This window comes from Rhincodon typus, chromosome 5 (assembly GCF_021869965.1).
Source record: "Rhincodon typus isolate 14 chromosome 5, sRhiTyp1.1, whole genome shotgun sequence".
NCBI lineage: Eukaryota > Metazoa > Chordata > Chondrichthyes > Orectolobiformes > Rhincodontidae > Rhincodon > Rhincodon typus.
The window spans coordinates 105,899,004-105,913,701 of NC_063336.1; the positions used below are offsets into that span (position 1 = coordinate 105,899,004).

At 40.6% G+C, this 14,698-nt stretch overlaps 1 protein-coding gene across 1 annotated transcript in view; it reads left to right on the top strand.

The window, feature by feature from the left end:
- Window positions 1-1,476: 1,476 nt before the first annotated feature.
- Window positions 1,477-14,698, top strand: part of lpin1a (lipin 1a) — a 137,125-nt gene continuing 123,903 nt past the window's right edge. The window contains exon 1 of the mRNA XM_048597291.1: window positions 1,477-1,801. Coding sequence (XP_048453248.1) covers window positions 1,733-1,801 — 69 coding nt within the window. The 5' untranslated portion in view covers window positions 1,477-1,732. The remainder of the gene's footprint in view (window positions 1,802-14,698) is intronic.

A 14,698-nucleotide genomic window follows, 5' to 3' on the forward strand; every position in this document is an offset into this window, starting at 1 on the left:
CTCGTCCCTGCCTCCCTAACCTGTTCTTCCTCCCACCTATCCCCTCCTCCCACCCCAAGCCGCACCTCCATCTCCTACCGACCAACCTCATCCCACCCCCTTGACCTGTCCGTCCTCCCTGGACTGACCTATCCCCTTCCTAACTCCCTACCTACACTCACCTTTCCTGGCCCCATCCCCGCCTCTTCGACCTGTTTGTTTCCTCTCCACCTATCCTCTCCTCTATCCCTCTTCTATCCGCCTCCCACTCTCTCCCTATTTATTTCAAAACCCCCTTCCCCTCCCCCTTTTCTGATGAAGGGTCTAGGCCCGAAACGTCAGCCTCTCTGCTCCTATGATGCTGCTTGGCCTGCTGTGTTCATCCAGCCCTGCACCTTGTTGTCTCGGATTCTCCAGCATCTGCAGTTCCTACTATCTCTGCTTCATTTAGTGGGACCTTTCCTTTTAAAGTATTTGCATTGAAATAGGAGATGTGTTACTGTAAAGAAAATATTTATTATTTTACTATGAATAACAATTTGGTCACTTCTCTTGCTGTCTCTCTCTCACTCCTGCTCTCTTCTATTCCCAACCCATATTTAGATCAATACTTTAGGCTGAATTTTTTTCTGGACTTTCTCCCACTTCCAAACCTAAACATACATAAACTGCTAAAATTATGAAGGTGGAGGAGCTGTAAGAAAAGTCATCCCCTATGCCTCAGAGGTAGCCAGGATGATTCAAATGCAGTACGCCAAAGCCAGAATAAAGCAATGCTGGTGTCTAGAATGCACACTTAAAGCAGTTGCAGACCCTAAACAAAGTCTCAAAGCAGCAACTGGTTTGACTCAAAAACAGAAGTTGCTGGAAAAGCTCAGCAGCTCTGGAAGCATCTGTGAAGAAGAATCAAAGCTAATGTTTCAGATCTAGTGACCCCCTCCCTCAAATCTTTTGTTTTTGTTCCTGATTTACAGCATCTGCAGTTCATTTGGTTTTTAACTGGCTTGACTCACTCATTTGACATGTGACACTTCCTCATTGTTAATTCACTTAAGTTAAGATGTTTTGCACTCTGGCCTTGTTTTCATCCTTTCAGTTGTGAACGAGCCTTTTCGTTTGACCATTATTATATTAAGCAATATGCACAATTGCCTTAAATTGGTTGCAAAAGAGATCTGTTATCAGCATTGTTTTTATGATGTACTTACAACCATTTCAATATTATGATGTAATCAAATAATCATGAGAATAAAATCACCACTAATTTGTGTTTTTTTTAAAATCAATGCTTTAGACATTATCTTCTTTTATTCTGAGCTCCTCAAATTCTGATTTAGAAGCTACTTACTCTGCAAGTGCCCTAATGGGATCCCATGATAATGGACAATTGTCCAATTTAGTGTTTCTAGAGGAATGTGATATTAACAAGACTGTGATAAGTAAGATTTAATAATACTTAAACTGCTTCAATACTTTAATTGGGTTGTTTACTAATCTTTAAACCTCCCATTAAAACTGCAGCTGAACTTGTTGCTTTGTGATTCTGGGATATCTAAGGGGTCAGGGACTGTAATAACTGTAGGCTGACTCCCTGCTCAGGTTTCTGCTTGGATGGCCATGTAAAATTAGCACATAAACATGATCAGCAACATGCTTGATACTTAGTACAGAAGATTTCCTTTGAAACAACACAGCTCAGGACGTGTATTTAACTTGAACTTGTAAATCATTTTGGAGAAAGTATGAAAAGAAAATGACAGAGGAAGAAAATGAGGAAGAAATTAAATATATTGGAAGTCCCACAGAATCCATTTGGTCGTGGGTAAGTTCTGGGCCTTACTGATAGGTTTAAATCTGAGACTCAAATAAATAAACATGATTCTTTGATGTGAAAGACAAGCATTTTGACATGTTGATATTTGTTTTGATGTTATGCAGATATTTAATTGATGCCCTAATGATTACTGTGGCTCAGTATTCATTTCCAAATGACCAAACTAATTCTGACTGCTTTCTAGTGATAATCAAAAGGACAAAAATTGTACAGTGTGATATTTCTGTGTTTGTTTATATCTGATTTGGGAAATTAGTCTTAATTATTTCTTACAATGAGTTGATTTAGGTGTTGAAAAGAATTCAGTTTTTTGCAAAATACCTCCTTGGTTAGCCTATGAGGACAGTTTGTTTTGTGCCTTAAAGGGGCACTCCACTTCCTGATGCCATTTTCTGTCCATGGTGATATTGAATTTACGTTCGAGGAGAAGGAACCTGACAGCAAATGTTCACCAACTTCATGTAATTCAAATAATTGAGGCTTCACCAAATAAGCTGAACCATCTCTGTCTAATTTAAATGTGCATGGTCTTATTGAAAACTCTCAATTGATTTTTATTTTAATACAATTAGTCTTTCTACAGTAGTAGACAAAATGGGGAAGCATGATAATGAGGAAGGCCTGGAAATTCCAAGCATGTGGACATTAGGCAAAATATAAAGGCTGAACCTCCTCTTTTGTTATCTTTCTACTGCATTTTCTGTTTACTTTTAATCCAACCCTGTTGCCTTTCCCAGTTACCTGGGTAGAGGGAGGGATTGTGGGGAGCAGGCTTGGTGTAATGGTGTTGTGGAGTATTGATCATCATTGATCATCAGTGAGTAGAGGTGACATTTGGCAGAACATTCTGCCAAAGGAGCCATGAGGATCCTGCTGGTTTAAAAGCTGTACTGAACTGAGAGTAGGGTTTTTTGAGTCCCACCTGCTCCAGAAATATGTAATAACATCTCCTCAACTAGTTGAGAAGGCAAATAGGCTAAATAAACATGCACATACCTTCTGCGGCCAATTTAACTGCAGAGTTTCTCAAGCCCTTTGAAACTTGACAGTCACCTTCTAATCTGAGAACAAGCTCCCAAATGCATTGTGGGAGCATGTTTTTTCAATCTTAAACTAAAACGTCCTGCAAGTTGAGATGCTGACAGGCCTTGCAAATCATGACTGTAAAAATGGTAACAGATGCTTATATGATGAACATCAGCCACATTTCACAATTCTAACTTTTAATCCCCGAACTGACAGTTCCCCATCAATCAAGAGAAATCAGTTAACTGTTTGTATCCAGTGACCCTTTGTGGTTAACTCTGATTTATCTTCGAGGATGCTGCTAGACCTGCCAAGTTTTTCCAGCAACATGTGTTTCTATTTCTGATTTACAGCATCTACAGTTCTTTTGGTTTTTCTTTACTGTCCCATTTGGTCTTTGGGGAGTGAGGGTTAATATTGATTCCAAATCTTTTGTTCATTGTAACACACAACTTTCTAGTTCTTTTATCATGAAAATATCACTTTCAAGGGACTTGATGTTCAGTATGTGAATATAGGGGTAAATATAATCAGACTCATCCAGCTGGTAGATTTGTATTGGAAGTCAGTAGAAAGTAACCTCATTGAATATAAAATAGACATGAATTCATTTGTGCCAGTTTCATGCCAGTTGATATCAGATAAAATGCCCTTAATGTGTTGTTTCAATATGTTTGTGAACAACTGACCAAAAGCTTTGTCCAATACTTTTGTTGAACATAATGCCCCTTTAAAGACTCTACTTTGTCAATATTTTTTAGGTGCTTACTGTTGACTTATTTCTCAGGACACTGCAGAATTCTTGTCAAAAAAATGGTTTCTTTGTTGTTGCTAACAAGGTGTAGAGCTGGATGAACACAGCAGGCCAAGCAGCATCAGAGGAGCAGGAAGGCTGACTTTTGGGCCTAGACCCTTCTTCAGAAATGAAGATTCTCCAGCACCTGCAGTTTCTACTACCTTGGTGGTGGTTGTTGTTGTTGCCGCTAAGCATCTGCATTATTTAGTAAGGGAACTGATTTTGGTCCCTACAATGTTTGTAAAGGGCCTATGGCACAATACTATAGTGTTGGACCAAAGGAGGGCTTCCTTGTTGGAAGTTCAATCTTTCAAGTCTGAGATGATATGAAAGACAAGCATTTTGCTTGTTCTGGTGATTTCAAAGGGATGATAAAGATCCATTGTTCTTTTGTGGAGATTTGCAGGGAGTCCTCCTGTTCTGTTCACCATTCCAATCTCTGCAAGCACATTCTTTGTGGTATGCACTGTACTTGCTTATGAAACAATTACCACTGTGCTTCAAATAATTCACTTTGGAAAGTACTTACAAAATGATAAGCTATAAATAAAAGTACTATTAAATCATTTCCTAAACCTGTGTGAAGCCATTAGGACAATTTAAGGTTACTTACAAGTAACTATCCTTGTGATAGTTTCTACTAGAAAGTGAAAATGCTAGAGAATTTCAGCAGGTCTGGCAGCACCTGTGGTGAGAGAAACTGTTAATTCTTCAAGTCCACTATGACTCTTCCTCAGATATTGTCTTTGAGACTAAATTTTAGTATGATTTTTCTAATGAATAGTATCATGTATTAAAAATGTTGGTAGAGCTTGATTTATTAAGGTACATATTCAGTGATGTTTTGTTTGTAGTGCTGTAAACAAGAGAACATTCCATTTTTGTTCTAAGACTTTGAACTTTTTTTTAAAAAAAAACAAAAATTGACATTACCCTGATCTGCTGTAGCACAAATAATGTTGTATTATTGCAATGGGGTTAAAGTGACTTTCCCAATTGTGACAGGTTGTTTGGAAATGTTTAGAACAGTCAGCATGCACTCAACAGCTTGAGGCCACAGTGTTGACATTGGATCTTCACTGTCTTTAAAATCAACTGAGACTCCAACTTTTGGGCACCTTGGGCCTAATCTTAAATTTCAGTCCTGACACTGACATCGTTGGCCCTGCGGCAGCATTTGAACTTCGACATTCAGGAGACCATCTTGGCTGATCCAAGACCAGGATTGAAGTCTCCCCGGAAGAGGCCAAAATAAGTTGTGTCTTTTTAAAAATGTGATTTGTGTTTGGTAGCTTGGTGATTCAAGAGGAGTAGAAGTGCTGTCCTGAAATGCATGTAGCTTTTGGTCTTCCTGAGTCCCAAACATTCTTTGCTTAAACAGATACAAATGATGAATTAGGAGCAGGAGGATGCCATTCAGCCCTTGAACCTGTTCCATCATTTGCATGACATCATGGCTGGTCTGATTTTTGCTCCAAATCCACTTTTCCTGTACCCCACACACCCTTTTGACTCTCTGATGGATCTTTGATTCACAAAACTCGGCCTTGAGACTATTCACTGATCCTTACTCCACTGTTTTCTGGAGAAGGTCATTATTCACAGATCCACCAGCCTTCCGGAGAGAAGGAAAAACTCAGACTTAAGTGGGGAAACTATTTTTACTTTGCTTTTTTTAATAAAAAGTCCCCTAGTTCTAGACTACATTACAAGGGGAAATGCCCTCCCAGCATGCACCCTGCCAAACACTATCAAGATCTTTTGTATGTTTCACGCAGACCATCTCATTCATTTGCCTCACTCTATAGGATAAGGCCTAATCTTTTCAAATTTCTTAAGATATCTCTTTCATCCCAGGGACCAACTGAATGAACTTTCTCTGAAATGCGACATCTAGTCAGTATTGGTTCAGCACCATCTCACACTTTGATTTTATATCATTCCCTTTCATCACCAAAAGCATGAACTTCAGTTCCAAGTGCTGCTCCTATCCACTGACCCTGACATCACTAGGATACAGATTTTATTTTTAAAAAAAACAATAAATTAGACTCACTGGGTTAAAATTGGCCAGGCTTTCTTTACTTCAAGGTGCGCTTCTCACCATGAGACTCCTGACAAACTGATCCAAGTTGAAATTGGGGCTGTACAAATTTGCATTTAATATGCATCCTTTCCATTCTCTTGAAGTAATGTAATATAGTTTCTCTGCAGCAGGGAGCAGCTGCTCTTTATTACAGCAGTAGTTTGTAAGGTATGGAGTTTTGGCTCATGCAGTGTCCTTGACATTTTGTTATTTACTGATCTGTTTTAGTGCTGTGCTAACATGATCTAGATAGTGGAGTTAGAATAAGTATAATGGGCTAGTGAAAGAACAGTAGTCAATGAGCATATCCAGGACTCGCTGAACACTTAGACTTCTCTGTTTGTTTTGGGAACGTGGCATTTTGCTCTTAGTCTCCCTGTATTGTCGTTGTTTTTGTGGTCGTTATCCAACATAATAAGCTAGAGAAACAGGGTTCACAATTAAGTGTGGGACCCCTTGCAGTATGAAGCTAGTATCCCTACCCCTGGACCAAGTTCAAACACCACCTGCTCCAGAGGTGTGTTGTAATATCTGAACAGGTTGACTTGTAAAATAGGTTAATTTTTTTTTAAAAAAAGTTAATGGTGTAGTTATCCTTTGAATGACTATAGTTAATGCAATGGGAATCAATTATTAGAACTCAGGAAATCAATTTAAAATGTTGCATCTCATTCCTGGATGCAATAAATCTGCTTTGTAGCTTTGACAGCTTCAAATTTTGTAATATTTTTTCCTTTCTGTTCTATTTGCATTCTCTAGATCCAATCTTTGTGTCTCCCTTTATTTCTCTCTAGGCTTTGTTTTTAGTCAAAAGGCTGGATTTTATGCACTTGGATAACTCTGGGTGCATTTAAAAATGGCAGATGGCATTTGAATAAACAAGACCTGTTTTCCATTGTGGGCTGGTGTCACTTTTTTTGCTGGTAATGTACGAATCACAAAGGGAGATAGGTGAACTCGGGTGCATTTGAAATGAGAGTTGAGTTCAAACATACCACACTGTTCCAAATCCCTTCAACTCAGCATGGGGCCACAGATCTATGAAGTGTTTGTGGCAGAGACACAAGGTCTGTTTAATTCTTGATCTTTTAAATCCTTACATTTTAAAGATTAAAGGAGACAACAGCTATCCAGCAGGGTTAGAAAATAAAACACTGCTGGGTGCATTTATTGACAGGCCATTTGACTGGTAGCAGAGGGATTGGGGGTGGAGGTGGGGTGGGTGCAGTTGTGTGTGGTGTGGGGAGAAGCCATCTGTTCCTGCAGTTTCAGTAGACTTTGTTGTAACCACCCCCCAAGAAATGTTACTTCAGCTTAGCCCAATATGAATGCTTGGCCAGATTTCAAAGCTTCAAAACCGCTTAACTCATCAGGGGAGCTGAGTTCATTGTTTGACAGTTTTAGGAGGCTAGTTAGCCTTGAACCCTGATTTGAAATTATTGTTTTACAAACTGCAACAGATACATGTTGGTGGATTGGAGAAGGCATTTCTTTTACGGATAAACCCATCTCCTTCCAAACTGTTCCCTCTCCAATCATGGAGATGGGGCAGAGGGGAATCTTAACCTAGTCGTCTTCCGTTTTTGTTACAAGGGCAAATAGAGAAATAGCTTTTTCTAAGCATGGTCAAGGGACAACTAAATAGGTTCCTGTGGAGGGGATTGGTGGGAAGGTGGAAGAGTGTGATTGATACCGTGAATGGCCAAAGGTCCTTTTCCTGTTCTTTGAGCTATCATTTCCTGTGTTCCCATGTGTTTGACATTCTTATTTAATAAAACAATTCAATGTGAACTGTGATACAAACAGGAAAATAGTACTTAGTAGAAAAGTAGTTTTGAAACAAGATCACAACGTTTTTGCAGGCAGATTACAATGTACCTGATTTACCAGTTGTGTGCAATGAGGCCCCAGTTCAGTTTACTTTATGCAAAAAATATACTTTTATGAATAAAGTTTTTTTAATGTACATATAATTACAAAACAGCTTGGTTCACTACATCTTTGGATATGGAGGACAAACGAATGTTGGAATCTGACTTTCTACATTTGCAACAAAATCCAAAGGCATTTTTTAAATCATGCAAGATACTATTTGCATATATTTGAGACCTTTGAAAGTAGTCTTTTCCCACTGCATCTTGGTGGTGGCTTCCCTGTACTATGGAATGTGCTAGTCTGCAACACTCAGTCACGGCCATCTCTTTGTGCTGAATGACCAACAAATCCCATCTGCCCAGTTTCTGCCTCACCTTGGCTACGCACATTTCCAAGTAATGGCGTTTGCCCTAGACCCTCTGAACCATACTTTCAGTAATCTGTCCTGAGTGAAGGGGATAAAGGATCGATTGGCCTAGTTCCCAAACAACATGGCCCCTGCACTTACCTTAATTTACCTTGGCTCCTGAGGCCAGTTCAAATTGGTTGCAGATGCTTAGGAGTCTGCTCACTGACAGCAGAGTGGGGGGAAAAAAAAAGGCAACGTCATCCATGTACAGGGAGGCTTTGACCTGCAGGCCTCTGCTGCCTGGAATAGTGGCCCCCCTTAGGCTCACATCCTCCCTGATAGACTCAGCCAAAGGCTCTGTACAACACAATTCGCAGTCTATTTCTGGTTAGTGATGAAGACCCCCTCACTGCTTTGACCCTACCTAGGTAGCTTCAGAATGCAAATATATTCCTGAGTGGGTGAGGTCTGTGTCGTGTGAGTATATATTAAAATAACCATACAAAGTTAATTTTGTGTATGAGTCTCTCATAACTATCCATTCTTAAAGTTTTTAATATTTCTTGTGAAACTACTGCCTCCAATCAGTTAAGACAAATCAGAAGTCAGACAAGTAGTCTTTTTAAATAGCAAACACTTAGCATTTTTGTCATGTTTAAAATTAATTGACATAAACACAATTTTAGCTGTTGGATTCTAGTATGCATGATTGTCACTTAATGTTTAAATTCTTAGAACACTAATTATTTGCTGATAGATATCCAACAGGTATAATTTGCCCAAACTTAAGCAACACAAGAATTCTGCAAAAAGGAATAATGATTTTTCATTTTGTTTGTTCTTGGGGTAGCAAGACCAACATTTTTGTTTGCCCAAGTTACTCCTAGGAAGGGAGTTGGTGAATTTTCTTTATTTTATATAAAGCTGTGGATGTAGCAGATAGCAGCACTGTTATGGGCACAGTTGTAAAACTTTTATATCTAGAAACATTTAGAGGTAACAACAGTGTACTTCTAAGTCAGGATAGGGTGTAGCTTGGAAGACAAAAAAGGTTGATGTATTGTCTTGGAAATATCTAAGTATTACCTGAAATGTATTAAAACCAGAAGATGCTGGAGAAACTTAGCAGGTCTGACAGGAACGTTTCGAGTCCAATGTATTTCTTCAGCAATGAAGGGGCTGCAAGTATGGTGAGCTTTACGCAACAGAAAAGTGTGAAGCAAGTGACACTCATGGTTAAAGTGCCCGCTGCACAAAAGATAAAAGGAGTGATGACAGTAGTAGAGAAGAGATACTGATGCAGACTAGATGATGGGCATGGTAAATGTTAACAGCAGAAAATAGGTTAGCGCTGCTGAGAGCAAAACCATGCAAACAAAAAAAAACCACCGAGTGGGTGGGATGGGAATCAAAATGGAGGACAGTTTATGGTCTTTGGTTGTTGAGCCCAAATTTTGAGTCCTGAAGACTGGAAAGGGCCAAAGCAGAAAAGGAGCTATTCTTCCAACACCAGCTGGAGTTTGGGGTGCTGTTGCAAGGCTAGGACTGAATCTAAACAGAAAATGAGGAAACGATAAATGCACTAATTTGATGCAACTTACTGGCCAGACACACACACCTTTTCTTCCTCCAGTCCCAACTCTTAGTACTTCCAAGTGCAAACACTTCAGCCTGCCCCCTCAATTTTTCCTTCATTTCTCAAAGCTGTGGTTTGAAACTTTCAGGTTTTGTGGGCTCGGAAACAGGGAAATAGCCAGGAGTCATGTCAGTACAGCATTCCCATTTGGTGGCAAGGTTATCAGAATGGGGGTTGGGTGGGAGGTGGGAACTGGCCAGAATATGGATCAGCAGACCACTGAGTCTAGCAGCTGATAGAAGCCCAAATAAGGGGGAATATGTGGCATTATTCCAGAACTGCAGTGTGCAAAGGTGCAGCTTAATGAAGTGAACCTCTTGAGATAGTCAGGGTGAGCACTGGAACTGCCTACTCCAAAGAATCAGCAAAGGGATTTTCTTCCAGTCCAAGGGACCTAATGGATTTTTTTTCTGGGTTTTGGGAGTGCCTCCATTTCAAGGTGCCCTCATGTTAGCTGAAATCCCAGCTTACTTTTCCCAGGGAGGTGGCTGGGGTTGCCCAAACTCACCTCTAAACACACTTGTCAACAAGCATTACTAGAAAGCAGTCAGAAATATGAACTTTGAATGGTTATGATATATTTTCCACCTATGTCCAGGGATGTTGGAGATAACACCTTTTTAAAAAAAAAATAGATGAAAAACTCTTGTAGTTCGGGGGACTGCCCCTTTAAAGAGAGGTGATCAGACGACCCAGAAGGGTGGAGCTTGTCCAGTCTAGAAACGGCTGTGGGGGATGTGTGTAGCATCAATGAAGTGTTCCTGGTCAGATTTTGACACTTTTTTGTCTGCCTGTTGTAGACTTGCTGGTTCAAAAGGAAGTACCAACCGAACACTGGGATGTAAGAGCCTTTTTTGCTTTAAGGTTTACAAATTCTAGGATCCATCTCTTTGCACGCCCCCCCAATCCCTATTGCATCATACATTTTTTTGTTGGAAAATACACTGAATACAAAGCTCCACGAATGGGCCAAAGGCTCTGAATGTCACTGACGTTCAGAGATGCAACCCTTATTCGTTCATAATTCTACGTGTCACAGTGATCTTCGCACGATCGCAGAATAATAAGTGGAGGCACGCAACTGGTTCAGAGCACAGAACAGCAACATGCAAACATAAGCTGGCACGGGATAGTGGCTTTTACAATGTCTGCCCTCCTGTGGTACGACTACCTCGGTAAAACATTACGGCAGTGGATACAGTAGTGGAATAAAATAATTGCATTACTTGAGAGTTGAGAAGTAAGTTTTAAAAAATAATAGGGGATATCATTGAAGGGTTGACATTCGGGTAGGAAATTTTCAAATAGACGTTACGTTGTAGCAGCGCAGTGCAGAGTTAGCTTCCTGATTACCTGTGTGCTGGCTTTGTGTTTCGTGTACAAGAACCCCAAGTCCCTTTTTGTGGTGCAGCTCTTCTGCAGTTTTTCCCCATTGAAATAATCATGTATTCTTCTTCGTTCCAAAATGATCAACATCCCACTTTCCTGCATGATGCTCTATTTGCTAGCAATGGGATATATATACACTGAGGAGTGGCATGTGGACTTTAATTTGGATAAATGTACAGTATTACATTATGGTAAGATGAGCAAGGGCAGGACTGAGGGCAAAGAACTTGTGCGGTGCTGATGAGCAGAGACCTAGGGACTCGGGTACGTAGTTCCTTTAGAAAGTGGTGTCACAGACGGTGGATGAAGAAGGCATTTGGTATGCTCGCTCCATTGAATATAGGAGTTAGGATGCTGTTTTGCCAATGTACAGGATGTTTGTGAAACCAGTTTTGGAGTACAGTGTAAATATTTTCTGAATCCTCTCCCATTTTAGTAGTAATCTTGCTGTAGCAGGGCAACCAGAACAGTACAAAGATCTGAGACTGGAGGGTTTGAGTTATAGCAAGAGATTAGATAGGCTGTGGCTATCTTCCACCCACTAGCTCCCTGCACCCCCTCCAGGAGCATTGGAGGCTGAGGGGTGACGTTATAGAGGTTAATAGATATAAATCATGAGGGGCACGCATGGGTTGAATAACCAAGGCCTTTTTCCTGGGATGGATGAGTTCCAAAACACAGGCATCTTTTCAAGGTAAGAGGAGAAAATTTTAAAAGGGGCCTGAAGGACAAGTTTATTATTTGTTTTTTTTCTCCCTCTTGGGTGGTTCATTTGTGGAATGAACTGCCAGAGGAAGTGGTAGTTGCAAGTACAGTTACAATGTTTAAAAGACACTTGGAAAGGTTTAGAGGGATCTGGGCCAAATGCAGGCATGTGAGTCTAGTTTTGTTTGGGAAACTTGGTCGGTGCAGACTGGTTAGACCGAAGGGTCTGTTTCCGTGCTATATGACTTGAGTTTTTTCACTCCATCTGTTTCTATGACCTTTCCCCCTCCATTCTCGGGTCTGAAGTCGGGATGTTCGATGTTCAGTGCCACTTATGACTCTGTTAGATTCTACTGTCAGTGAACATGGCTGAGCAGCTGGAAGCCATTAGGTTTCAGTCACTCAGCAGGCATGTGTTTGAATCCCACTGCCAAACTACTTTTTGTCTCCTTCATGTTTACCACTGTGGTACGGTTTCCTTCCCTTTCAAGACAAGGGAAGCCAGTGGGGATGTTTTGGACTGCATACATATCAGCAGAAATGAGGTACTTGCATCCTTAACATACATTAAGGTGGATAAATCCCCTGGGTCTGATCAAATCCATCCTCGGATGTTGTAGGAAGCTAGGGAAGAAATTGCTGAGGCACTTGCAGAGATTTTTGCTTCATATTTGGCCACTGCTGAAGTCCTGGAAGACTGGAGAATGGCTGATGTTTTTCCATTGTTCAAGAAAGGTAGCCAAGACAGGCCAGTGAGCCTGACATCAGTGGTAGGCAAGTTTATTGGAGACAATCCTGAGGGGCAGGATCAACCAACATTCAGACAATCAAGGTCTGATCAGGGATAGTCAGCATGGATTTGTGTGCAGGAAATCTTGTCTAACAAACCATTTGAGTTTTTCGAAGAGCCAACCAAGAAGATAGGTGAGGGTAGGGCAGTGGATGTTGTCTATATGGACTTCAGTAAGGCTTTTGACAAGATCCTGCATGGCAGGCTAGACATGAAGGTTAGGTTGCATGAGATCCTGGGAGAGCTAGCTAATTAGATTCAAAATTGGCAGGAAGCAGAGGGTGATGGTTGAAGGTTGTTTCACGGACTGGAAGCCTGTGCCACAGGGGTCAGGGCTGGGACCTTTGTTGTTTGCTATTTACATAAATGAACTGGATGTGAATGTACAAGGCATGATTTAGTAAGTATGCAGACGACATAAAATTAGGAGGTATCATTGATAGGAAGGTTATCAAAAATTAGAGGGATCTTAATCAGATGGGGAAGTGGGCTGAGGATTAGCAAATGCAATTCAATACATGTGAGGTGTTGCACTTTGGAAAGTCAAACCAAGAGGTCTTGTACAGTAAATGGTAAGGTCCTGAGGAGTGTTGTGGACCAGAAGGACCTACGAGTACATGGTTCGTTCAAAGCAGCATCACAGGTGGACTGGGTCGTGAAGATAGCATTTAGCATGCTGGCCTTCATCAGTCGAGGCACTGAGTATGAGTTAGGATGTTATGTTACAATTGTATAAGCCATTGGTGAGATTACACTTGGAGTATTATGTGTACAGGTTTGGTCACCCTGTTATAGGAAAGACATAACTAAACTGGAAAGTATGCAAAGATGATTTATGAGCAAGTTGCCAGGACTATTAAGCCCTGAGATATAGGGAGAGGTTGGCCAGGATAAGACTTTATTCTTTGGAAAGCAGGAGAATGAGGGGTGACCTTGTTGAGGTATATAAAATCATGAAGAACATAGAGTGAATGCATGTAGTCTTTTCCCCAGGGATGGGGGAATTGAAATCTAGACGACATAGGTTTAAGGTGAGAGGGGTTAGATTTTAAGAAGGATCTGAGGGGAAACTTCACTCCGTGTTCCATATATGGAATGAGCTGCCAGAGAAAGTAGTTGAGGCAGGTACATTAGCAATGTTTTTTTAAAAAAAAAAACAACTTTGGATAGGTACATGGGTAGGAAGGGTTTAGAGGGATATGGACCAAACGCAGGTAATTGGAACTAGCTGAGTGGGCACCATAGTCAACATGGACCAGTTTGGGCTGAAGGGCCTGTTTGCATGCTGTATTGCTCTGACTCTATGGAACAGTGTTTATGGATTTGAGGGTAACTGATGTAACTCCACTCCTCTTTTTCCTTTTTTTGTTTAGGAAGAGGTAGAGAGAAAACGGAATTATAGACGAGTTAGCCTGACATCAGCAGTAGGGTAAATGCTCAAGCCCATTACAAAAGATCTAATAGCAGACCACTTGGAAAACTGGGACCAACTTGGATAAAGTCAGTGTGTGCCATAATTGATGATATTGTTTGAGGAAACAATATACAATAGAATATATCTAGATTTACAGATACAATACTTATTTTTGGGGGAGGTGTAGGAACTATGAGGAGGATGCAGAGATGCTTTAGTGTGTTTTTTTTTAACTAGTTAGGGGAGTAGGTAAATTCATGGCAGATGAAGTAGAATATGGATAAATGTGAGGTTATTCAAATTAGTAGCCAAAACAGGAAAGTAGATTATTATCTGAACAGTGATACATTGGAGGATGTACAACAAGACCTTGGTGTCCTTGTGTACCAGTCACTGAAATTAAGAATTGTGGGTGGTGAGGAAGGCAAGTGGCATGTTGGACATCGTAGCTTGTGAATTTGAGTGCAGGAGCAGGATTTCTTGCTGAAGCTGTTGTACAGAACATTTGGTGAGACTACACCTGGAGTATCATGTGTAGTTGTACTCTCCTTTTAGGTGAGGAAGGATGCTTTTGCTAGAGCAGCAAAAATTTACCAGGCTCATGTGTGGGATGGCAGGACTGATGTATGAAGAGATTGGATCTATTCAGATTATCTTTGTTAGAATTAAGAAGAATAAGGGAATCTCTCAAACCTATAAAATTTGAACAAATAAATAAAAGAAGGATGTTGCCAATGAGCCTGGAGTTGAGAATCAGACTTCGGTCTAAGGATTCTGGGTGGGCCATTTAAGAGTGAGGTGAGGAGAAACTTCTTCACT